Here is a 25,042-nt window from a genome sequence, read left to right on the forward strand (position 1 = left end):
ATGATCGCATTTTTCAATAACAGCCATCAGAAAGTGTAACCATCTGTGTTTCAGTCCAGCTTCATGCCAGTGGTACGTCCACATAAAGTTAGGGAGAGTGAACAGAAGCAACAGCACCCTCTAGTGTCACAATATCCGATGGTCACTTAATTCTGAGTTACAGCGGCAGTACCAATAGGTCCGCTAGAGGGTAGTGTTGCTCAGCATTAAAACAAAATTAAAATAACCTATCATAACTACGCTGGGGGGATTAAAGGCGATGAGACAATTCTGCCATATTTAAAAACTGGGTGTGCACACCCATTTCTGTTCCTCATTTAAAGCCACCTCAGAGGTAGTGTTTTTTTGGCCGCTATGACTCCTGAATGAGGTTGTCCTCATCCTCTTCTGCAGTTCTCTCCTCCTTTCATCTCAGTTCTCTCTGAGGAGTACAACTCTCCTGACGGATTATGTGTCGAGTCGCCGAGTAAACTTGGATTTTGGTCACTATGTTGCGGGTCATTGTCGAGTCTGCGAGCGGGATTCCTAAAAAGAAAATAGGAAACCCAGATCCAATTGCTACTGTTCTTTTTAGAGGTGAGGAATCTCATATTAATTTTTTAAAAATTCTGTCAGCCAGACTAGTCATTCACATACTTTAATTTATATTTTTATCAGTCACCTTCTTTGGTAGCAAAAATGTCATAATAAGTCCTTAGTTAAGGAATCTTTTCCAGAGGGCTTTAGTCAAATATTTGGGCAGCGATTCATAAAATGAGGAAGATACATCCTTATAAGGTCATAATATAACCTAATGTCTCAGTGCTTGTTCTTGGACTTATTCATATGTTTTCATTTGCACATGCATGTGATTTAATGCATGTTTCACAAGTATGCAACAAGTTTAGGTGAATACCTCTCAAAATAAAAACATAAGAAAGTAACGTGAATAAAAACCCTACCAAAGCTGCCAACGCCCAACATATAAATTATTCCCCTTTTTATGCTTTCAGGTGAAAAGAAGAAAACAAAAGCAATTAACAATGACTTGAACCCAGTTTGGAATGAAGTAAGTGAAGAATTACAGTGCTGTTAACTTTATTTTTAACTTTTACAAGTTATGCACTGTTTTAAATGCTCTTCATTTTGAATTACAGGTTCTTGAGTTTGATCTGAAAGGCTCTCCTCTGGATGCATCCTCCTACATTGATGTGGTTGTAAAGGACTATGAGACAATTGGGAAACACAAGTAAGTGTTTATGATACACTGTCACATTTCAATCAATCAATCAATCAATCAAATTTTATTTGTATAGCACATTTCAGCAGCAAGGCATTTCAAAGTGCTTTACATCATATCAAACACAAAAACACAATGCAACATAGAATCAACAATCAAAACACGACATTAAGTCAGGTTCCATCAATAAATTTGTAATTGATTACGTTTCAAATACAATCCTAAACAGGTGGGTTTTTAGTCGAGTTTGCATCCATAAAAGGTTTACCTCTTACACTCCTACTGTGTTATATGGAACAAAATACCTATTGCTATTTTTATTCCCACTCACGCTCACAATCACACAGTTTAAAACGATGTAGACAGCATTTTAATGGGCTTCTGGCACAAGGCTCCGTACACCTCTTTCACGGAATTTCGAGCAGGGACTCCACCGTCCCTCATTTGTATTGTAATAGTTTACAGTTTAATGTGCTTTGATTAAAGCTGGTCATTTGTATATCTTTGGGGAGTAGGACGTCCCCAAGAGAACATCTGTCTGATGGGAGAAAAAAGGGGAGAAGAAAAAGGAAAGAAAAATAGAAATAATTCTGAGTGAGGCAAAGGAAAAGAAACAAAGAAACATATTTCCTTCTTGAAATATTTGTGTTTCCAGGAATAAGATAGCGATTACCATTTAAAGCGTTGTTGAAGACAGGATAATATTTCTCTGAATTCTGAACAGCATGTTGAAACTTCACTTAGCTGTGTGTCTCAAACTCACTGCAACCATGTTAAGACTTGTCAAAAAGAAGTGCTTTCTTCTTCTCTTCTAAGAGCAATGAAAATATTGCCTTAAGTAGAGATTGAGCTCTTTTACTTTCTAAACTTCACGTCCATAGAAACATAGCAACAAGACTGTGACTTTATTGTTTTGGTTAAATAGCTGCTGCTCTGCTAGTGACATTCTTTCACCAGTTTCAGTGCATTAGTCGCAATGACATGTAGGCAAGAAGGCAGGCCAAGTAACAACATTTCCATTGAGTCATTCCAGTGACCAACAGTAACAATGTAAACTGATTTGCAATCCAAGAAGGGGGAGGTGATGGTGGGATAGGGTGGAGCTTCTGTTTCCCTTATGATGAATGATACATCATAATCAAAAGAGCTTGTGGTGGCTTGTGTTTTGCACAAGTGTGATGAATGCAGTTCAAGCAGTAATGGCACTTAAAGGGCTTTGCAAAAGTAGTAGTCTGCTCTCATCAGAGCAACTACCTCCACAAGTTTGCCATGTCCCCAACATGTTTTTTGGAAAATACAAACAGGACTTCTAATGCTTTTCTTTCGACATTAGGTGTTACTCTTACTACTACATTCTTGTGGACGGCAGAATCAATAGTTGTCCTATCAACAGATTCCCGCTGGATCTCTGCAGCTCCCCCAGAGTTACAATAGCGTTCTTGACTGATCTTTAGATTAATTTTCTATCAGTTTTCATTAGGCTGAACAATTTTCCTTAATACAATGGCAGCTTAGGATATTGTTTTATAACTCAAGCCTGTTTAAAACTTGTTTTATACTGAGAATAAACGACAAACAGGTGGACTCTATTTACCTATTTAGATTATGTCTGAAGGTCATTGGAGGCACTGGATTATATTGAATGTCTGAGTAAATACAATGCAGAGTAAAGACAAAATTGTCCACTGATAGTTGGAAATGTACTAGTAAGAAACTTTTAACATCAATGAGAGCTAACTATATTTAATCTTCTGTTAAGAATGACAAAAGAAAACAACTAAATTCCATGTGCCTTTTGTTGCTTGTAATTCAGATTATTTTATGCTATTATCTGTCATTAAAGTGACCACAAAGCATGCAGCACAAGCCAGTGGTACATTTAAAAAAAGTTGTGCTTGCACTTCCTCAAAGTATATCCTTGAAATTGCATTGGCAACTGTTGATTAATCAGGGAGGATCCTTTCTTCCATTGCAATGACATCCTTTTGCAATTCCATTTTTGGTTCAAATTTAGTGGAGTTGAAAGACTTGGCATGAATTTGGAGAATTTCCAGGCTGTTGCAATATATTGTGATTATTAATCATGGCTGTAGAGCTTCTGTTTTTTACACAAAGGGACTAAGTTTTCATGCTATATTCAGGAAGCAGTGAAACTGGGAAGTTAGGAGTATCAGTCATTCATGGTAACGAGCAAAAACAGTTATAAACATTTATTCTGGTTCCAGTTTATGTTGTGTGGGTTACTATTTGTTGAACCATAGCATCCTTGAAGTTCTGTTTGTGACGCAAATTCACAGCAATGTTTTTTTTTGTTTGTTTTTATCAGCACTCAGTATTACAAGTATGACTCGTGATTTTTTTGCTGAACATAAATGAATGTGATTTCTTTCTAGGTTCATTGGCTCTACAAAAATCTCACTGAGTGATTTGGCCAGTAGTCAAGTGAAGTCCCTGCCTTCTAAAAATGTCCCTTTGATCAATGAGAAGCAGCAAAATGTGGGGGTAAATAAATTCGCTTACTTCCATCATAAATGATCCCATGTATACATAAAATGTTAGACCTTCACAGCAACTTCAGTTTTGCTTGTATCAAGTTATTCTATATTGTATTATATTCATAGTAGATAATGGATTGGATCATACTACTTGAAATGTTTGGTCTATATGTAATGGTATTTATTTATTATTCTCCAGGCAACCATTAATTTGACCATTGGGTATGAGTCACCTTCTAGTCCAGACCTAAATGATCATACTAATATCAACGTCTCCCACACAGAAGCAGGTAAAAACACAACAGTTCATTTCTATTAAAATGGTCAGACTTCTATTATGACATTAAATGGTTATGTATGTCTTTCCATCTTGGTCTCTGGTCAACTTACACTTTTGCCTCTGAAGTTATAATATATATTTCTAATGAAGTATGTTTATTCAAAGTGACTTGCAATTTCTGTGATATAATAGCCTAAGATAAAGTAGACCCAACTTAATTAAACAGAGCCTTAGCAATTTTCTTAAACCTTTCTTATAGTGGAATAGCCACATATTGGGAAATGTATAAAAGGATTTAATTTCATTTCATTTATTTATTACAGCAATACACATTTCATGGTAGGGAAATATTATAAACAATATTTCAGCTGCACCTACAATTATGCGTTTCTGTTTAAACTACCAACTATTTCATTGTTGAGAAGAAGACTAAGCACAGTTGCATTGCTCGTTTCAAATCTTTTTTTCTTGTGTTGTTCAGGAGATAATGAGGAGGATGATGAGACACAGGATGTTATGGATGGAGCTGGTCAGGTTGGAAGTTCAGGAATGCCTCCTTTACCAAACCAACCTGGAAAACCAAGTCATAAGTCACATCGTTTGAGTAGAAAGAGGAACAAGGTTCTGGCCAATAAGCCTCAAGACTTCCAGGTTTTGTTTTGTTTACTTTTCCTGCATAACAACAAACACCAACTAGACTTCGGATTCAGGAATGTTTCTATGACGCACAAGAGCATGTACAATCAGATTAAATGGAGATTTAAATTCATACCGGAAAGTAGATCACAAAAATTTCTGTAATTCTGTAAAACTGAAAATTCATCTGTTGGTCTTACATATTTTCACACTTTTGGTCCTTTGCGTTTGGAGTAGTTGTGTTTGTCAGCTTCAGTGAATAAGAAGCTGACAAACAGCTGCCCCACAATGTTTAATTATATTTTCAAAAAAAATGTAATTAAATCCATTGCCTGATTGTTTCTTCATCTGTCTTCTCTATTTTAAAAACCAGATTCGAGTTCGTGTTATCGAGGGTCGTCAGCTGCCAGGCAACAACATAAAGCCAGTGGTGAAAGTGAATGTTTGCGGACAGACCCACAGGACCAGAATCAGGAGAGGAAACAACCCATTCTTCGATGAGGCAAGTTTCTGATAGTCTTTGCTGCTCTGTTATTCTTTATTTGCTCCTCAAATATCCTCAAGCTTTTGTAAAATGCTAGGCATTTCTTTCTTTAGTAGTTGCAACAATAAAATGGCCTTGTTAACTCCACTATTTTATCCTTTGCAATCAGGTCATTTTGCAAGACTTTTCATTTTCTCAGCTTTTGCCATCGTGAGAATGTTGGTCTCACTGTGAAATCCTAAAACACCCACATATTTACCCAAGATAAATGTTTTTCATTTTTTCTGTGTTTTAGATGTTTTTCTACAATGTTAATATGCTGCCTTCAGAGCTTTTTGATGAGAGCATCAGTCTTCGAGTAAGTATTATGTTTCTATTCATGAAGCAGGAATTCTTAGTAAATATATTTCTTATGAGCCTGTAGATTTCTAGCCCACACACATGGCCAGTCTAGAAGGTTTAATTTTTTTCTTCTAAACCAACAGAGTTTCCTCGCCTGTGTGTTTGTGGTCATTGTCTTGGTGAAAAATCTACCTTTATTTCATCTCCAGATTCTTATTATGAAGGTCTTGATGAATTTCTTCATTAATCCTTCACCTGCCCCACACCTCCAAACTTCCTGTTGACACTGCATTTTTGGGGTGCTTTCCAAAACAATCCTACTCTGAACATGGCATTTATACTGATATAAAATCTGGTCACAAGCGACCTCTGTAATCTCCCAGTATTTCATTTGCTTGTCCAAATGTTCTAGACTAAATTTTACACTGGGCTTCACCAGGCTTCTCCTTCAGCAGTGGAGTCTTGCACTGAAGCAGACAACTGGACAACTCTTCGAGAATATTGTGACGAACACTCGGTTCTGTCTAGTAAATTGTGTAATAATGTTATGTTTATTTTAGTATTGTGGCTCCAATATATGGAAACATTCATTAAATACACTGAGAGGGAAAAGAGATTCTTTATCAACACTCATTGTTTGTATTGGTTTTCTTGGCATTATGTCAGTTTTTGCACCTAGTTTTTCTACAGAATTATCATTCAGTCATCCACTTTTTCCAATTCCTCTGACATTGACTATAAGTCAATTCAGAGGAATTGGAAAAAGTGTGAATTTAATTTCAATAGCTACGGTATATGAAGTGTGAATTTCATGCCAATAGGCCCACTAGAAAGAAAAATATATTGAGAAAAAAATTGACATGTTTTAAGCTTACTGTCCCAGTGGTAGATGGGGTGTTTTTACCAGCTCAATGTTTTGTTTTTCTTCACAGGTTTATGACTCTTTCTCCCTCAGAGCAGACAGTCTCATAGGAGAGTTCAAGGTATACAATATAAACATATGCAAAGGCATACCAAAGCTGAAAATTTTAATGTTAAAGTATTTTTTAGAGTAGTTAAAATTCTGTTATCTGACAGCAGTTTAATATTTCTCTTTTTCCTCTTCTACTCAGCTGGATGTTGGCTACATCTATAATGAACCTGGTCAGTTTTACCAAAGAAATGCATTTCGTGAAAATTTGAATTTCTTTTTATATTCGTGCACCGATGTAAACAAATTCTCCTCTCCATTTCCAGGTCATTCTATAATGAGAAAATGGCTGCTCCTGAGTGATCTGGAGGAATCCAGCACAGGGGCCAGAGGATACCTGAAAGTCAGCATTATTATTGTCGGCACTGGAGATGACCCACCGGTACAGGCATCATTTTCACACATCCTACAGCAACTTTTAAAATGATTATTTAAAAAAGCTCTTATATCGTTTTCTTTTGGTTCCAGAGTGAAAGAAGAGAGCTAAGCGAGGAGCAGGATGATATAGAGAGTAATCTTTTAGTTCCAGCTGGTGTCACGATGCGATGGGCCACTCTGAGCCTTAAAGTGTTTCGTGCAGAGGATATGCCACAGAGTAAGGGACAGAGTAATTGATGCACAGAAATGCATCAATTTATTCAGTCAGATCCCCTCTAGAAACCTCATTTCAAAATCTTTTGCCTTACAGTGGACGACGCCTTCGTTCAGACAGTGAAGCAAGTGTTTGGAGGGGATGGAGACAAGAAGAATTTGGTTGATCCATATTTGGAAGTCACCTTTGCTGGAAAGAAGGTATTTTATCTTTGAGTTGATAACAAGTCTGTGTATGACTATTGTTTCTTACTCTTAACAATGTTTTAGTTCTGCACCAAAATAATCGAAAAAAATGCAAATCCAGAGTGGAACCAAGTCATCAGTCTTCAGGTCAAAGTAAGAAAGATGCATGTTGCAGCTCATCATCATCTGAACTTTAGAATGGTAAACATTACTGCACAAATAACCTCTGCTTTTGTAGTTTCCATCCATGTGTGAACGCATCAAACTGACCATGTATGACTGGTAAGTGTTTACATTATTCTACAGACAAATCCTTGGATTAAATGCAAATATCAGTATTTGATATTGCTATCTACATTTGCAAGGGATCGTCTAAGCAAGGATGACGCCATTGGCACAACATTTTTAAATTTGAGCAAAATGTCTTGCTCTGGTGGGGAAATTGAAGGTAATTATGTTTTTTTTTCTTTTCACTTGATTTTACACATTGATGTACAAAACACCACATCTTTGTTTTATTTTAAACAGATACCAGGACTGAAACTTCAAACACAGCCTCTGAATGTATGTATGAGAATAACTCTTTGTATATTTTAAATTACAAAGTAACTAAATACAATATTATATCAAAAAAAAGACATTGCTCAATGTGTACAATAACCATTGTCTTTAACAAAGGAAGAAAAAGAAAGACATTCATGAGGCAGCACAATGTGACTAAAAAAAGTGAACCACAGTAAGGAAAATCCTACATAAGAAATGCATCCTTAAGTGAAATATTACTATGGTTTAAATTCATATGGCCTGCCATATCAAGCAAACTTAAAACTCTTATTGCGAGCAGAAAAGATACAGTAAAGTTGCCTTACAAGTGAAAAATATAAACAAAGATGGCAGATGGCTAGGTAAAGATGGCACTGTCAACTTTAAACTATGTTCTGTATTGCAACAGTGTACAGTAGATACCTTTAAGTTGAAACACTGAAAGATGGGAAATTGTCATTAACTCTGTCCACAAAATCCAATATGGCTTACTTTGCACAGAAAACCTCATGACAGTTGCAACTAAAAAATTTATTTGCACCACCAATTTTTTTAATCTTATCAGATTTTTTTTCTCACTCTTGTTACTACTGCAGAGAAATGCATACAGAACTTATACAGTTAATAGCTATTAGCTTGATTATTAACAATTACCAAATTCCACTGGTTCCTGGTTCGCTGTCATCCTCTTAAATTTGCACAGGACGTTTTTGCATTTCATTTTGCATTGCTTTGAGATTTTTTTTGAGGACTCAAAGATCAAAGTGCTTGAAGATCCATATCATAATTGTTCATATTTAGCTTGTTAATAATTGTGTTATGACCCCAGGTTGTTTGGTTGGGTTTTGGTTATTTCTGTGTTTCTTAGTTCCTCTTTTATTTAGATCTGTTATGTCATGATGTGTTAAATCCAGACTCAAATGCAACAGGCGAGAGACAAAATAGTTTTCTTGTATATCTAATGAACAAACAAAGAATCAAACTTACAAAAATCCAAGGAAACCATGGAGAAGTGACGAGACGAACCGACGAGTAATGACTGACAATGAAGTGCTTAAATACTGGGAGGTTGAATGCTGGAATAAAAGACCTGGGTTGATGAGCTAGAGTGAGGTGTAAGTGGAGGGAGCAGGAGCCAGACAGAGGAGAGGGACAGAAAGGTGGCAGAGGGACAAGGGAGAATACTAGAGGAACAGGAAATAAATCTGACACTTAAAATTGTTTAGGTGTTTTTTTTAAACATGTGGTGATTTACAGTGAGCCCTTCAGCATCAGAGGGGGGGTTTCTCCCTGCTTTTGGACCCTGTTATGTCAACCTGTATGGAAGCCCCAGAGAGTTCACCGGCCTGCCCGACCCTTATGAAGAGCTGAACTTTGGGAATGTAATAAAACTATTTCATCTAAAATGACGCAATGATGTTTTAAAATGTGACAAAGCATGAATGAGGTTGTTGGTGTATAATGTGTCCCAGGGAGAAGGAGTCGCCTATAGGGGGAGGGTCCTTGTTGAACTTTCCACTCAGGTGGATGGAAAAGTTGATAAGAATGTGGATGATATCTGCAGTGATGACATCCTAGTGGCACAGGTAAACATCATGCAATGCAACCCTGACATACTGTTAAACCCATTAAATGCTGTCATGTGACTGGTCACTTTTTCCTTAAGTGATTTTTATTAATATTTGTGAATACCATAGGGAAAGAAGTCAGAAGTTTCTTCCTTCTTTTTTCTTCTAACACTCCATCATGCTTTTTAATTACAGAAATACCAGCGCAGGAGGAAGTACTCCCTCTGCGCCGTTTTCCACAGTGCTTGCATGCTCCAAGAGCCGGGTGAGCCAATCCAGTTTGAGGTCAGCATGGGTAACTATGGCAACAAACTGGATTCCACCTGCAAGCCACTGGCGTCCACCACCCAGTACAGCTTTGCTGTGTTTGACGGTACGACACTTACAAACCACAAACCAAAACTGCTGACTTGGAGTATTTCAGTAGAAGTGCACAAAACATGTGTTTAAAATGACTTGGTATATTTACTGGGATCTCCACAGGTAACCACTACTATTACCTGCCCTGGGCGGACACAAAGCCGGTTGTGATTCTCACGTCATACTGGGAAGACATCAGCCACCGCCTGGACGCTGTCAATGTTCTCCTCTTTATTGTTGATCAACTGGTGAGACAAGTTTTAGATGTAAAGTCTACACATACCATATACTACTCATTAATTACAGTTTTTATGTATTTTGTTATTTAATTCAGGAGTCCCATCTAACTTCTCTGAAGAAAGAAATTCAGGCCAAAGTGTCTGAGGCACAGCTGACAGAGGTTCTGCTCAGACTGCTCAACCATTTGATTGAGAACATCAACAAGTAAAACATGACCCATTCTTTCTTTTTTAGAGGATGTATCATATAATTAAACATTAGGATGTTTGGAATAAACACTGTTTTACTCCTAAAAGCCTTCAGCTTCCAGCACTGGAAGGTCAGCACAACATCACAGACCTCGATCTCCAAATAAAAAGTCTGCGCGAGGCTGCTTTAGTCAGTATCAGAGCGGCGGCCTGTCAGATGGCAGAAGAGACCCTGGATGTCAAGTCAGTTGTTGGAGACATTGAAGAGTGGCTTGAGAGAATCAAACTGCTTGCAGATGAGGTCCTTGTTTCATCTGTATCCCCTTGGATAATATAATATGTAATGTTAAAGGATGTGATTAAAACCTAAAAACAATTCTTTCATACGTCAGGCTCAGAACAGCATGCCAGATGTGATCATATGGATGCTGAGAGGGGAGAAGCGAGTGGCATACGCCCGAGTCCCAGTCCACCAGATCTTGTACTCTAACTATAGCGAACAAGCTTGTGGCAAACACTGTGGAAAAAGTCAGACCGTCTTTATGCAGGTAAAAAAACAGCCAACATTCCTAGAAACTGTATCATTGAAAGCCTGTTTTGCAGTTTTACTGCCTTGTAAAAGTATTTATAACCCTTAAACCTTTTTTGCTATGTTATAAGCACAAGCATCAAGGTAATTTGTATGATACTTGATAGACCAACACTAAGCAGTTTCAAAATGTATTTTTGCAAATAAAATCTGATAAGTGTTGCACACCTTTTTTTTTTTAAATAGTGCTACCATATGTTTTCAGAGGTCAGAATATGATAGTATAATGAATCCCATGACACACCACAGACAGGTCAGTGACAAGGTAGAGAAGAAGTTTAAAACAAGGTTCAGGATATGAAACAATAATCCAGGCTCTGAACCCAAGTATAACACAGGTGTATGGGAGAACTGCAAACCAATCTGAACATTGTCATCCATCTTTAACTGGCAGGCCAGAATGGGACGACATTAATGATAGTGATTGTTCTAGCAGAGGTTAGGTGGGAAAATCAGCTCCACAGATCTGATCTTTATGGAGAAGAAAAAAAAATAGTAATTTTTGAAAAAAGGCTGTGATAAGTCCAAGTTGAAGGTTCCCATTAAGTTATGCAGTGGCATACAGAAAAAATGACAGAATGAGACCAACAATGAACTACTGGATTACATGCATGCTTTGTGGGAAGGAAGTATTTTGTGATAGAGACAAACCACAAAGTACTTGCAGCTTTGATTGCAGTGAAAGATTGTTTTCGAAAGTACTGGTTCAGGGAGAGTTGAGTACAAATGGAGCCCACACTTTTCAAATTTTCATTTGAGAAGAAAATCTTATATCATTTTCCTTCCTTTTTATAATGATTTACTACTTTGTGGTGGTCTATGAAGTAGAATCCCACCAATATACATACATACTGTATATACGATTGTGGTTATAATGTGGAAAAATGTGAAAATATTTATGTCCATTCTTGTTGCATATTTCATCACATTTTTGCTTTGTCAGTACCCCATGGACAAAAACAAAGGAGTGAAGATCCCCGTTCAGTTGCGCATCAACATGTGGTTAGGTCTCTCTGCTTATGAGAAGAAATTCAACAGTTTCTCAGAGGGAAACTTCAGTGTTTATGCTGAAATGGTACAACTCTGACACTACATCTCATTTAACTTGCATTCGTTCATTTCTCAAAACTCTGCCAAACACACCTTTCTTCTCTTATTCTCTGCAGTACGAGAACCAGGCTCAGGTGTTTGGGAAGTGGGGAACCACCGGCCTGGTGGGTCGCCACAAGTTCTCAGATGTGACCGGCAAAGTGAAGCTCAAACAGGAGCGCTTTCTGCCTCCACGAGGATGGGAGTGGGAGGGAGACTGGTTTGTTGATCCGGAGCGATGGTAAGTTTAAGAGCCTGACTTTATCACGTAAATCACACATTCCTGTCCAGTACTAAGAAAACAAGGCACACAAGGTATTTTCTTACAAAGGTTTGAACCTTCAGTCTAGTTGAGACAAGCTTACATACCTCACACTTTTACAGACAGTTGTTTTCCTTTTTTTCCAGCTTCTTCTGATCTTTGCCCTCTTTTACTTGTCAAAAATCTTGGACTCTTCGATTACTCCAAATGCAGTAGAGTCCAAAACAGGAAGATTGTTTTTATGTTTATTTAATTTATTTCTGCAGGAGTTGGCAGTGAATTTTCCCAGGAATTAATCTTTTATAAGTAATTAATGGTTAGTAGAGCTAGCCACAGAATATTATCACTATAATCTCAGAATACCAATAGAAATTTAAACACTAGCAAGTGTTGTGATTTAGGGAGCTGCCATTTGGTCCTCTGAAGTGTTTACATTCTCTCACAGGCTCATTTAAATGACCTCACTCTCTCTGAGGCATAACATCCTGGGCTGGTCGAATAACTTTATCATTGTTCTGCACAGTGTGTGTGTGAGCCTCCCATTAACCTTTGTGGTGTGGTGTACTGGTGTTTTGTGCAGCCTCTTGACAGAAGCCGACGCAGGGCATACAGAGTTCATAGATGAAGTTTTTCAGAACGAAACACGTTTCCCAGGTGGAGAGTGGAAACCTGCTGCGGAGGCTTACACGGACGTGGTACAGTACATGGTTTTCACTCAAACACACACAGATTATGTTTTCACTATAGGGCACAGTAAACCCTGGCAGCAAGTATTTAAGTGTGTTTAAGATACTTTATCTAATTTCCTGTTGCAAACAAACTTGTTGCTAAAATCACAATAATTTAATATCTAAATCTGCCAGGAGTAGGAACAATTTGCGCTTAACTGTCCATATAGAAGTCTAATAATGCAAATGAGTTGGAAGTTAAAGCAGAGTTAGCAAGTGTTCGCATGCTGTTGCTGTTATCGAATTGTGAGCATGCTCTTAGAAAATGAATGACAGTGTGTATGTTCGTTTTGCAGAATGGAGAAAAAGCTCAGAGTCCCGAAGAGTTTGAATGTCCACCTGGTTGGAACTGGGAAGATGTCTGGAGCTTCGACAGCGACAGAGCTGTTGATGAGAAGGGTAACATGATTGCAAGAATCTCCTGAAACTAATCACTTCTTTCTGTTTCTATATTTGAAATAATGTATTTACAGTAGCTTCATCTTTTACTCCTAGGTTGGGAATATGGAGTGATAATTCCACCTGATGATAAACCCAAATCCTGGGTTGCAGCAGAGAAGATGTACCACAATCACCGCAGGAAGAGACTAAAACGAAAAAGAAGGAAGATTTCTGACAAAGTTACTGCAACTGAGGTGAGAAAAATGTAGAAAAGAAAAAGGAGTGCTCATAAATTATGCTATGAGTACAATCTTGTATTTTCATTGTTATAGAAAAGAGAACCAGGGGAAGGCTGGGAATACTCCTCTCTGATTGGCTGGAAGTTTCACAGAAAGGAGCGCTCTTCCGACACATTCCGGCGCCGGCGCTGGAGGAGAAAGATGGTACCTTCGGACTGCATTGGAGCTTCTGCCATCTTCAGACTCGAGGGAGCCCTAGTGAGTTTTGTTTAAATGCTCCAAGTGAGTTTTCAAAACATGTGACAATTAAACCTGCTTTCATGGCAACTGGTATAATCTGAGGCTCTTTGTGTTACATCCTCCCATTATTCTCCAGTTCCAGGAAAAAGCTGGCACATAACTCAGGAAGCGTGATGTTACGCTTGACTCTGTGATTCATAATTTGCTAAAAACTGTTCTTGAGTTTTCCTTTCAGTACTTCGACATATGTTTTCTTAACAGGGGGTTGATGTTGATGAAAAGGCCAGTAAAACGGATGCAGCCAAGCCATTTGGTGCCAACACACCCACAGTTTCCTGCCATTTTACCCGTGAGTAACTGGGGCAGACGGAATTCACTCTTGGACATTGATTAAAATCCCTTTGATCAGATTGTTGACTGTTCGTAATTAACGATAACACAGTTCCACGCTTACTGGCACCACTGGTAGAAATGTGTAAAGTGCCTTTAAGAAATTCTCTTTCATTGCTGTAGCCCAAATTTCCACTGAAATGTTTAGATAAACTTGTTATTTGAGTAAATTTATTGAGTGGGGAAAATAATCATGTTTGGAATTTTTTAAAATAAAGTCAACAATGATTCTCTTGTTGACATACCTGCGGTTGGATTGTTTATGCAACCCCCCTTTTTCAATAAAACTACACTTAAGTGTTCTGTAGCATTTCAAAAGTTGGAAAGTTCACTAGATCCTGGCTTATGTTTTTCTGCTGAATGCTTTGCTTTTCTGTTTAGTTCACCCTCAGTATTTCCACAGGATTTGGGTCTGGTGAAAGATTTTCCTAAAAGAAAAACAATTATTTCAAAATGTTTTTTGCTGCAAAACATATTCAAATGTAAAGTTGTATTTATTGCTGAAGCATAAATTTAGAGTTTATGCTTCAGCAATTACAGATCACGGACTGTTTTCTTCACACACACATACAACCTGTAAATTTTATCTGCCATTATTTATCTATAATCCATTCCCTAACATTCTTGTATATTCTGTATAATCTGTATAATCTGTGCATATAGCTCCCATATTTATATTTATACACAATATCTACAGTATATCTCTTGCTATAACCCCTTATAGTCCATACATACATAGTCTTGTACATCTGTAAATAAATATTTATATCTCATAGAGCACTTCTGGATAGATGCAAACTACATCTTGTTGCTTGTACTTGTGACAGTGCAATGACAATAAAGTTGAATTCTATTCTATTATGTTATTTTAAAGATGTTGGATCATCTTTACCATTGTTGCCAATAAGGATGAAGGATGCTGTGTTTTCTCCCTCCAGGTTTCTATCTTTACCACCTCAGGGTTTACGTCTACCAAGGGAGAAATCTCTGTGCAATGGACAAGGACAGTTTTTCAGGTAAAAACTAAATATGACTGTACGCTGACAACGTAACTATACTTTGAAGTGATTAACGATGTGACTAAGACAATTCTGCCTTGATCCACTCCAGATCCCTATGCCCATGTGTCATTTCTGCATGTCAGCAAGACGACAGAAGTCATAAGAACCACACTGAACCCCATGTGGGACCAGACTCTCATCTTTGAGGACATCGAGATCTTTGGAGACCCACAGACGATTGAACGCAACCCTCCAAATGTGGTCTTTGAGCTTTATGACAGCGATCAAGTGGTGCTTTACGGTTTTAATTTGGGAATTTTAGAAAGCCCCAGTGGTAGATTTATTAAGATTCACTAACACTTGTGTACCAATGTGGTTTAATTACCAGGGAAAGGATGAGCCGATGGGCCGCTGCATGTGCCCCCCTGTAGTAAAACTCCCAAGTAAAAGCCAGAGTTTGTCTGACAGTTTGAAACTGCAATGGCTTCCAGTCACTAAAAAAGGTTGCAGTGCTGGAGAGGTGCTTGTTGCTGCTGAGCTTATACTAAAGGAGAAGGTATAGAACGTACTAAAATGTAGCTGATTACCTTTATATTGCATAAATGATTTAAAATGGTGGCTGTTTAACAGGGCGACGATAAGGATCTTCCTCTGGTGCCTCCTCGACGGGGGGGGGACCTCTACATGGTTCCTCAGGGAATCAGGCCAGTTGTTCAGCTAACTGCAATTGAGGTACCGTTTTTTTTTTTTGATTCCTCAGTGAACACTTCCAAATTTTCTTCTGAAGCTTTCTTCTTTTTCTCCTCCTCAACTACGGTCCATTCCTTTCATTCATCCTAGGTTCTGACTTGGGGCTTAAGGAACATGAAGACCTTTCAGCTAGCCGCAGTGTCATCCCCCAGTCTGATAGTGGAGTGTGGCGGGGAGATGGTTCAAACGGCTGTTATCAAAAACTTCAAAAAGCATCCAAACTTTCCTGGATCTGTGCTCCTCCTCAAAGTGGTATCAACTCTTTGTCTACTTTATCTACTGAGCAAACATGTGACAGCAGAAAATGACAACTCACTGATAGCAGGAAGATGCTCCGACTAATCTGTTTGAATCATTACATCATAGGTCAGACTCAAATGGCATAATAAACAAACGTGGTTGGTCACAGAAAAGCAGAGAAAAGCAGCCGATGTTCAAAGAAAAACTTTGAATTTCCTTCACGAAGGCTGAAGAAATATACTACTATGAAAGATTACAAAATCTGGCTCTTCTCCTCTTCTTTACCCATGATTGAAATAGTGTTTGCCATATTCTAGTTTCTCCTGAAATCTACAATCATCTCTTTTGTTTGGTTCACATTTAAGATGAGATGATTTTTTTCCACACAATGCCACAAATTGTTGATACATCAGCAGGAATAGAATCAGTTATTTTGGTTTGATCAGGGCTCCTAACTTGAAGTTGTATTTCATAAACATCAACTGACCCCAATAGGGATCCCAACTTCTACAAGGCACACCATAAGTTACTGGGATAACTTATGGTTATCCCAGTTAAATCAAATTGTGTGATATTTTAGCATTTTATGACTAAAATAAAATACTGAACAACCAAGAGAAATAATCTAAGTTGCAATGGTTAAGAAACTGATTTGAGTTGAAGCAGTAAAGAGGGAAACTTGAGGGAAATCAAGAAGAGGCCAGTTGAGCCAAAGCAGCCCTAATCTCACATTCATTATATGAATTCTGATGCTGACACATCTGACATGGAATAACCGTTGTAGATCATAACTTTGTTTGTTGAATTATGTGAAATCTCTCACTGTGCTCGTAGCTCCTGCCTAAGGAAGAGATGTACGCCCCTCCGATTGTACTGAAAGTAGTCGATCACAGACCATTCGGCAGAAAACCAGTGGTGGGTCAGTGCACCATTGACTGTCTGGAGCAGTTCCGCTGTGATCCATACCGCCCTAACAGTGATGTCTGCATGTCAGCCAGAGGTCTTCTTACACATCTATTACATCCAACACATTTACACATACTTTGCTCCTAACAATTCAGAATATATTTTTTTTATTTGCCTGTGTAGTGGCCATGATAACTGCTGCCCAAGGAGATGTTGTCATAGACATTGAGGAAGGAAACGTTTTAAAAACTCAGGTAAAGCAAAGGTTAACACATACAGCTGTTGCTGTAATAATGCTTTAAATTAATACACTTTGAAGCAGGTTTATTGGAAAAATATGCAAAATAGCACCTTCATGCAAAACAAAAAGAAAACAAGAGCAAGTGAAATAGCTCAGCAAAACTAATATTACAAAGGGTTCCTCCAAATTATGGTTGCTGCAGTACCAAAATACATCCAAACCCTTCATGATCCTAAAAGGTTTTGGACCCAGGCCTACGGATCAGGAATATTCTTGGGTTGATGCTCACCAACAGTCTTTTACACCAGAAATTTTAGTTTTAGTCAGGATAGTATGAAGGCCACTCTAGTGTCTTACAACTCAATCTCTGCTAAAATTTAAGGCTTTTGTGTCCTATTCCTTGTTTGTGAAAGACAGTTCTCTTAACTCAGCCATATTTTTAGCATGCAGTGAAACGTTACCACCCGCAGGCCAAGTTTTTGAACGTGTTTCATCTCAAGCAGAAATTGTACAGCATCAAGTGTGTCTAAGACCATTCACGATGTGGAAATGCTGCTCAGAAACTTTTCAGGGGGTTGAAAATTTGTAAGACTGCAGTAGGTTCTGAAAGTAAAATTTTATTTTACACTTTTACAAAGATCCTTGTAATTTAATGTCATTTAACTATTCGAGCTGTTTGTGTGTAGTTTGCTTAACTGCATCCACCTGGAAAATGTTGAGTTTTGCCAATAAATCCCACATTGTAAAACGTTTAGGCAGAACTAAGAATTCTGACAGAATCATTTTTGTTTGTACTAATAACATTCTCTATTGGTTTTTCACTTGACAGATTAAAGAAGCAAAGGTAAGTTTTATGCATTTACCAAATATTATATTAAAGTGTGTGCAAAACTATACACTGTAGATCCATCCTCATTTCTGACTAGGAGGACGAGACAGTAGACTGGTGGAGTAAGTTCTACGCCTCTGTTGGAGAGCATGAAAAATGCGGACCTTACCTAAAACTGGGATATGACACGCTACAGGTGAAATATAAGAGTAATAATAATATATTGCACACTATTATACCATAACACACTGTGGAGTTTTCAGAAATAGAGATATCAAGATTCAAGAAATGTGCAACTGAGACAGATGACTAGCTTTTTTTAAATGTTTCCAATGCGCATGCATACTAAATATTAAAAAGATGGACTGTTGATGTTGGGTTCACAGGTTTATGACACTGAATTAGAAGAGATCCCAGAGTTCCAGGGTCTGACTGATTTCTGCAGCACTTTCAAGCTTTACCGTGGAAAGACCGAAGACGAGGAGGAAGATCCCTCTGTGGTGGGAGAGTTTAAGGTAGCAAACTGTCACTGTAATGAGGAGATGATTTTAATTGTTTCTTGTGGCTTGCAACGTTTAATTACTGACCCAAAGATAAGATAAGGCTAATTTATTCGTATTGCACCTTTTAGCAACCAGGCAACTGAGTGTGTTTTGTTACTTTGGTTAAATCTTACAATTAAAAGAGGATGTTATATACCGTTGCCAATAACTATTTTTAATTAACATTTTCTCTTGCAGTAGAAATCTTTACAGTGACCAAATCGTGGTGTTGTCTTTTTTTTTTTAGTCTTATGTTCCTGAATTTATTCTGGACTCAGAGTAAGAAGTGCAGAGATTGTAAGTGTGTTTCAGTGATAACCATTTGCTTGGTTGACTTTGGTGACCTTTAGGGTTCCTTCAGGATTTACCCTCTGCCTGACCAAGGGGAGCGTGCTCCACCTCTCCAGTTCAGAGAGCGTCCTGAGCTCGGACCACAGGAGTGCCTGGTCAGAATATATGTGGTGCGCGGCATTGACCTGCAACCCAAGGATACAAATGGCCTGGTGAGCTTCTTATGAAATGAAAATGGTTAAGATCATAAAACAACAACTTAATTTTTGATCTTCTTCTACTAATTCACTTTGAATATGAGATTCTTTTTGTCTTGAGTTTATTATTTTGTGTTTCTTGGCGTTTATTTCAGTGTGACCCGTACATTAAGATAACGCTTGGGAGAAAAACAATTGATGACAGGGATAGTTACAAACCAAACACCCTCAATCCAGAGTTTGGAAGGTGAGGTTTCTTATTCTCAAGTTATTTTAAGACCAGAAAAATTTAGTCTGTATGACTGCATCATCTTTCCACTTCTATTAATGTCTAAACAGGATGTTTGAGCTGTCCTGCTTCCTCCCTCTGGAAAAGGATCTGAAGATTGCTGTGTTTGACTTCGACTTACTGAGCAAAGATGAAAAAGTTGGCGAGACGGTCATCGACTTGGAGAACAGGTTCCTGTCTTGTTTCAGGTCTTGCTGTGGGCTGCCAGAGACATACTGTGTGTAAGTGGAAACTTTCTTCTACGGAGAAGTGGCATAATATCTTTACTTACCTGAAATTGCCCTTTAAAGGTTGATAGTCGGAGCTCTTTGTTGTTGTGATGCTGTGGCTTGATTGATCTTTTTTATGCATTTGACATATGATTGTAGGTCTGGAATAAATCAGTGGAGAGATCAATTGAGACCTTCCCAGATCCTCCAAAATTTGGCTAAAGAAAAAGCCCTTCTTCCTCCACACATAGACGAAAATGGAAGCTCTCTATCTTTTGCTGGAAAACAATTCAAACTGCAAGATTATGGTACAATTTATATTTAAGATTTCTTTATTTCTCACCAGCTGTTTTCTTCCTTCAGGCTTTTTGCTTTGTCAGCCTTTCATGTTCACAACTGACACTGAACATGAAAGTCACTTGAATCGACTGACTTTCTGAATCAATCAACATACTTGAGGAGGTCGTGTCAAAGAGGAACTATAACAAAAATGATATTTCAACAAGACAATACCCCTAAACACATGAGTCAGCAAGTAGCACTTTTTTCCACATCAACAAAATTTGCATTATAGAGCTGCCGGTCTAATCAGCTGAACTTAATGCAACACAAAGCTTGTGGTGTGACATGAAAAATCTGCTTTTGGTGCAAAACTACTAAACGAAGAGAAACTGGGTTGGAATACCTGTTTACAGCTAGCATGACACAGCATTTTTCATTGTCTCAAGTTAATGTATGTTTTTAGGAAAATTCCCCTTTTCCTCACTTCCTGCAGAGTGATTTTTGCATTGGAATAGAATCTGCAGTGTTTCCCATTCATTTTCTTGTATGAAAAATAAAACTTTAACACCGTTATATGAAGAAGTGCATCTTGCATGAAATGATGCACTGAGACTCTACCTTAAATTCAAACATATTCAGATGTTTGAATATTTAAAGCAGTTTTATTAGGAAAATAAATTTCAACTTTATCTTGGAGTTTGCAAAAACTCCAAGTATAGTAGATCAGATCAGGCTGAATGGACACTGAACATTTCTGCTTGCTTTTCTCATTCTTGTAATTAATTCTTAGTAATTATAATTATTAAGAATTAATAAAGTGCTGTTTTGAGTGAAACTCACCAATCCCTGCTTAGTAACTATGGCAGTTCATCAGGAAAAACTCTTTTTTCTTCATTTACATTTTTTCTATTATCAACTATATTATATTTTCATATTTTAATAAGAAATATACCTATTTTATTTGCGTAATTGTGGACCTGAACCTGTTAATAAAGTTTTGAATGAATGTATTATTTTGAATTGTGTGTGATCTTTTTTCCAGAGAAAAACTCTGTGATCCACCAACATTTGGGACCAGCTAGAGAGAGACTGGCCCTGCATGTCCTTAGAGACCAGGATTTTGTTCCTGAACATGTGGAAACCAGAACCCTGCACAGTTCACACCAACCCAATCTCCCTCAGGTGAAAAAATACAACAAATCTGACTGTCTTTGTTAAATTTCACTGAATTTTCACTTGATATATGCAGTGGTTCAAAAAATAATCTTGCCACTTGGAATATTTGAGCTAGTAATAGGAAAATTAAAATAACTTTTGTGATTGTAGCATGATAACACGTGAAACAGCTCAAGTGATATGAGCACTTTTTCAGAGCACTCTGAGATCAACAACAATACATATTTTGAAAGGTTGGATTGAGTTTTCTTTTTCACAAATGCAGGGAAAGATTCAAATGTGGGTAGATATTTTCCCCAAGAGTCAGGGCCTGCCTGGACCTCCATGCGTTATTACTCCTCGGAAAGCCAAAAAGTAAGAAAAGCTTCACAACTTTGGTACAGGTTAACATTTTAACATAATGAATACAATACTGAAAGCACTGTGACAATGTATTTAAACAGATACTTCCTTCGAGTCGTCGTTTGGAACACCACAGAGGTTACTCTGGATGAAACAAGTATCACTGGAGAAAACATGAGCGATATTTACGTTAAAGGGTAAATTTCTGATGTTTTCTCTAACCAAAATCAATTATCTGTATTTTGGACTTGGAGATATTTTTCCTCAAGACATCATGTTTGGGTATTTGACTATTTTTCAGGTGGATGCCAGGAATGGAAGAGAATAAACAGAAGACAGATGTCCATTACAGATCTCTGGATGGTGATGGAAATTTTAACTGGAGGTTCATCTTTGGGTTTGACTATTTACCTGCAGAACAGCTGTGTGTTGCCTCAAGGAAAGTAAGTGAATCTATAGGTCAGAAGGACATCATTCAATGTTTTATATGTTTAAATATAATAATTAACAGACAACATTTGACCATTTCTAGGAACATTTTTGGAATCTGGACAAAACCGAGCACAGGTTTCCTCCTAAAATCATCATCCAAATATGGGACAATGACAAATTTTCACTTGATGATTACTTGGGTAAAATATTTTGGTTATTTACTCAAGATATGTCAGGATTATAGATCAACACTTAAGGTTGAAACCACAATTATTCACAATATACACAAGACAGACGTAGTGATTATTTTCTCACTGTCTGACATCAAAGCAGTCATTGAAGTCATTCCTGTTTTAGGTCAAATAGGATTAAGGAAATGATTTCTATTTGCTGAATGCTTTCATAAACAGCTAGATCCATCTATTTTATGAAGTGCACCAATCCTTCCTGCAGCAAAATACCTCATAACATAATATTGTCACCTCAGCAACCCATCACCGTCCTGCATTTCCCCTTTTCCTCCAAATGATATGATGGTGATAATGGCAAAACACTATTCCTTACTTTCATCAGACCTACAAATGACAAAAAATAAAATGTTTGCCTCAGTGCAGTTGCAAATTATAATCTGTTTTTTGTTGTTTTGGAAGTAATACCTTCTTTGAGGAATTTCAGACAAGATTTGTCTCTCTGTGTAAAATGACAAACTCTCACCAGCATCAGCCAGCACTTTACAATGTGTTTTCTTATTTGTTCTGAGATTGATACATGATTCATACATTTAGAGGAGTGCTTTCAATTAACCCAATTGTGTTAAAATGATTACGAACTTCCCCAAATTCTCAAAAATATCTAATCGTATTCTAAGTATAAATGATTTTGCTAATACAAAATAACCTAAAACAGACATATTTGGTCTGGTTTAATGTCAGATAGTGATGGGAAATAATTTTCTCTTTTCATACATTGTACATAAATATCAGGTGTCATGTGCACAAAACATCCTATGATCATATTTCCTCCACAGGCTCAGTTGAACTTGACCTGCTCAATTTGATGCCCCCTGCCAAGACTCCAGAAAAGTGCAGCCTGAAGATGCTGTCAGGAAAGATGAGAAACGTCTCGTCTTCACTTTTCTCACAAAAGTCCGTGAGGGGCTGGTGGCCATGTGCAGTTGACAAAAATGGGAAACACGAGCTTGGTGTATGTTTGATAATGTCCAGAGCAAGATTTATTTATGTTGGAATTTTTTTCATGTGGAGACTTTAAGACTTTTAAATGCAGTGTTTGTTTGTTTTTTTCTTTTTAATTAGGGCAAAGTGGAGATGATGCTGGAAATTGTGGAAGAAAAAGAAATGGAGGAGAGACCTGCTGGAAAAGGCAGAGACGAGCCAAACATGAATCCAAAACTGGAACCACCCAAGTAAGAATGGATCTCTCCTCAAGCAAAGATCTGGATTATTTTTGAGGATCTTTCTGGGTGCTAACAATGCTGATTATGTTTATGCCACAGCCGCCCTGATACTTCATTTTTCTGGTTCACAAATCCTTGCAAGACTATGAAGTTCATTATATGGCGCAGATTCAAGTGGGTTTTCCTTGGACTGATTCTCCTTTTGCTGGTTATCCTGTTCCTTGGAATCTTGTTCTATTCCCTCCCTGTAAGACTTCTACATTTATCTTTCACTATTTGTTAATTACTAGTGATCACATTTTGTCAAAACCTGGTTCAGTGTTTATTTGCTTTCACGGTAGAAGGAACATCTCAACAAAGATCGTTTAACTCAATAACACTGAATTTTCTTTTCTTCACAGAATTACATCTCAATGAAGATCGTGAAGCCTTTCTCTTAAAAAAAAAAAGAAGAAAAAAAATGCATTTCTACTGCAAAATCTGCAGTCATGCTCAATGTTTCTATATGCAATAATTTACTTACAAAGCATTTTTATGTTACAGGTGCTCCTTTCCTTTCTCAAAAGGAAGCATAACATGTTATTCATATGTTAAAATGATAATAATGCAAAAATAATTTTTGTTTTTTATATACATTGTATGTTTTTAAATGTTGTAATGTTCGATGTCCTTTCTATTTTTTTTTTAAACAACATTTTACTACTCACATTGTACTCATACAGCTATATTTCAAATAAGCTGAGAGCCTTACAGATAAGAACTGGTTAACATGCAGACTTTCAATAAACAATTTTAAAGTAATAATACATGTTAAAACAGAAAATCATAACTTCTTTTAGCGACCACCATTAAATTAATGAGAATTTAGCATTCCAAAAAATTGGAATGTACAATATTTGATACAAATCTAATATCATTTTTTTCAAATAAAGCTGTGGCTTGATTTAAAAGTTCTGTGTTGAACCGTGGTCTCTTTCATTAAAATATTATAAATCAAAACTGGCAAGACATGGACAGGAGGAATATAAAACTATCTGCACTGTTCTCTTATACAGTAGAGGGCAGTATGCACCTTTTAGTTATTTTGCAGTCAGGCGTGTGATTTGATACACAGTTGTTTATGGTTGTATAGTTTATGTATTAGCCTCTGACACAGTTTCTAAGAAAATTGCATGCCATTCAAAATCAGGCTTTGTGGTTAATTAGTTGCAAGTAAACCAACTAAAGCTTCAGCTTTATAGATTGGAATAGTTATACATTTAGTTGGACAATCATACAGAACACAATGTAGTTAGAAATCAGTAAGTTAGGTATTATGGGCAATAGTATCATTGCCCATAATACCTTGAATTTAACCTGACACAGTTGTGGATTTCAATAGAGGCTATTAAAACAGAACAGAAATAAACATTTAATTTGTCCAGTGAAGTGTGTTGTTGGGTTGAGAAGGCAAAACATCTAGCCATTATGTTGCGATTTTAGTTCATTCTTAGTTCAGTAAGAAGTCATTCAGAAAATCTTCCTTATATACTAATACATAACTATTATGAAAAAAAATTATGAAAATAAGGAAAAATGGTAAAAAAAAAATAGAGGACAGATTAGGTTAAATGTGGTTTTACAGAATTTAAAAAGGAAGTTTGTAGAAGTTTGACCTTGAAGAAACAGAATATATAAAAGGATCATGACTACTACAGCTGGGACACTCAGACTTAATGCAACATTACAATAGGGAGATGAATCTGAGAATGATTGAGGAATGAAAATTCGAGGGGAACAACTGAACATGCAGGAAATATCAGAGAGAAAGAACAGAATTAATGGGTCTTAAAAAGGAAAGGACAACACACTCATAAATCGCTAAAGAAAATGGCCTGTTGA

General features: G+C 37.2%; 1 protein-coding gene across 1 annotated transcript; it reads left to right on the forward strand.

Annotated features, from left to right (window-relative positions):
* The first annotated feature begins 310 nt into the window (after positions 1 to 310).
* On the forward strand, positions 311 to 24,107 carry myofl (myoferlin like). The gene is made up of 54 exons (XM_032552928.1): positions 311 to 576; positions 993 to 1,048; positions 1,137 to 1,228; positions 3,613 to 3,721; positions 3,914 to 4,004; positions 4,476 to 4,645; positions 5,004 to 5,132; positions 5,410 to 5,472; positions 6,389 to 6,439; positions 6,569 to 6,599; positions 6,693 to 6,808; positions 6,895 to 7,021; positions 7,115 to 7,218; positions 7,288 to 7,356; positions 7,442 to 7,485; positions 7,569 to 7,651; positions 7,732 to 7,767; positions 9,004 to 9,128; positions 9,219 to 9,332; positions 9,510 to 9,687; positions 9,798 to 9,922; positions 10,009 to 10,118; positions 10,211 to 10,403; positions 10,495 to 10,650; positions 11,635 to 11,766; positions 11,858 to 12,021; positions 12,623 to 12,737; positions 13,067 to 13,169; positions 13,266 to 13,405; positions 13,484 to 13,648; positions 13,892 to 13,979; positions 14,959 to 15,036; positions 15,131 to 15,312; positions 15,410 to 15,577; positions 15,652 to 15,753; positions 15,862 to 16,023; positions 16,846 to 17,011; positions 17,101 to 17,171; positions 17,988 to 18,002; positions 18,085 to 18,183; positions 18,374 to 18,502; positions 18,880 to 19,032; positions 19,173 to 19,264; positions 19,357 to 19,527; positions 19,675 to 19,823; positions 20,840 to 20,979; positions 21,239 to 21,327; positions 21,417 to 21,512; positions 21,617 to 21,758; positions 21,848 to 21,947; positions 22,775 to 22,950; positions 23,061 to 23,170; positions 23,261 to 23,408; positions 23,563 to 24,107. Exons 1-54 carry the CDS (start codon positions 489 to 491, stop codon positions 23,599 to 23,601), a joined length of 6,144 nt encoding a protein of 2,047 aa, XP_032408819.1. The 5' UTR covers positions 311 to 488; the 3' UTR covers positions 23,602 to 24,107.
* Positions 24,108 to 25,042: the final 935 nt, after the last annotated feature.

The sequence above is a fragment of the Xiphophorus hellerii genome, chromosome 22 (genome assembly GCF_003331165.1).
Source record: "Xiphophorus hellerii strain 12219 chromosome 22, Xiphophorus_hellerii-4.1, whole genome shotgun sequence".
NCBI classification, from domain to species: domain Eukaryota; kingdom Metazoa; phylum Chordata; class Actinopteri; order Cyprinodontiformes; family Poeciliidae; genus Xiphophorus; species Xiphophorus hellerii.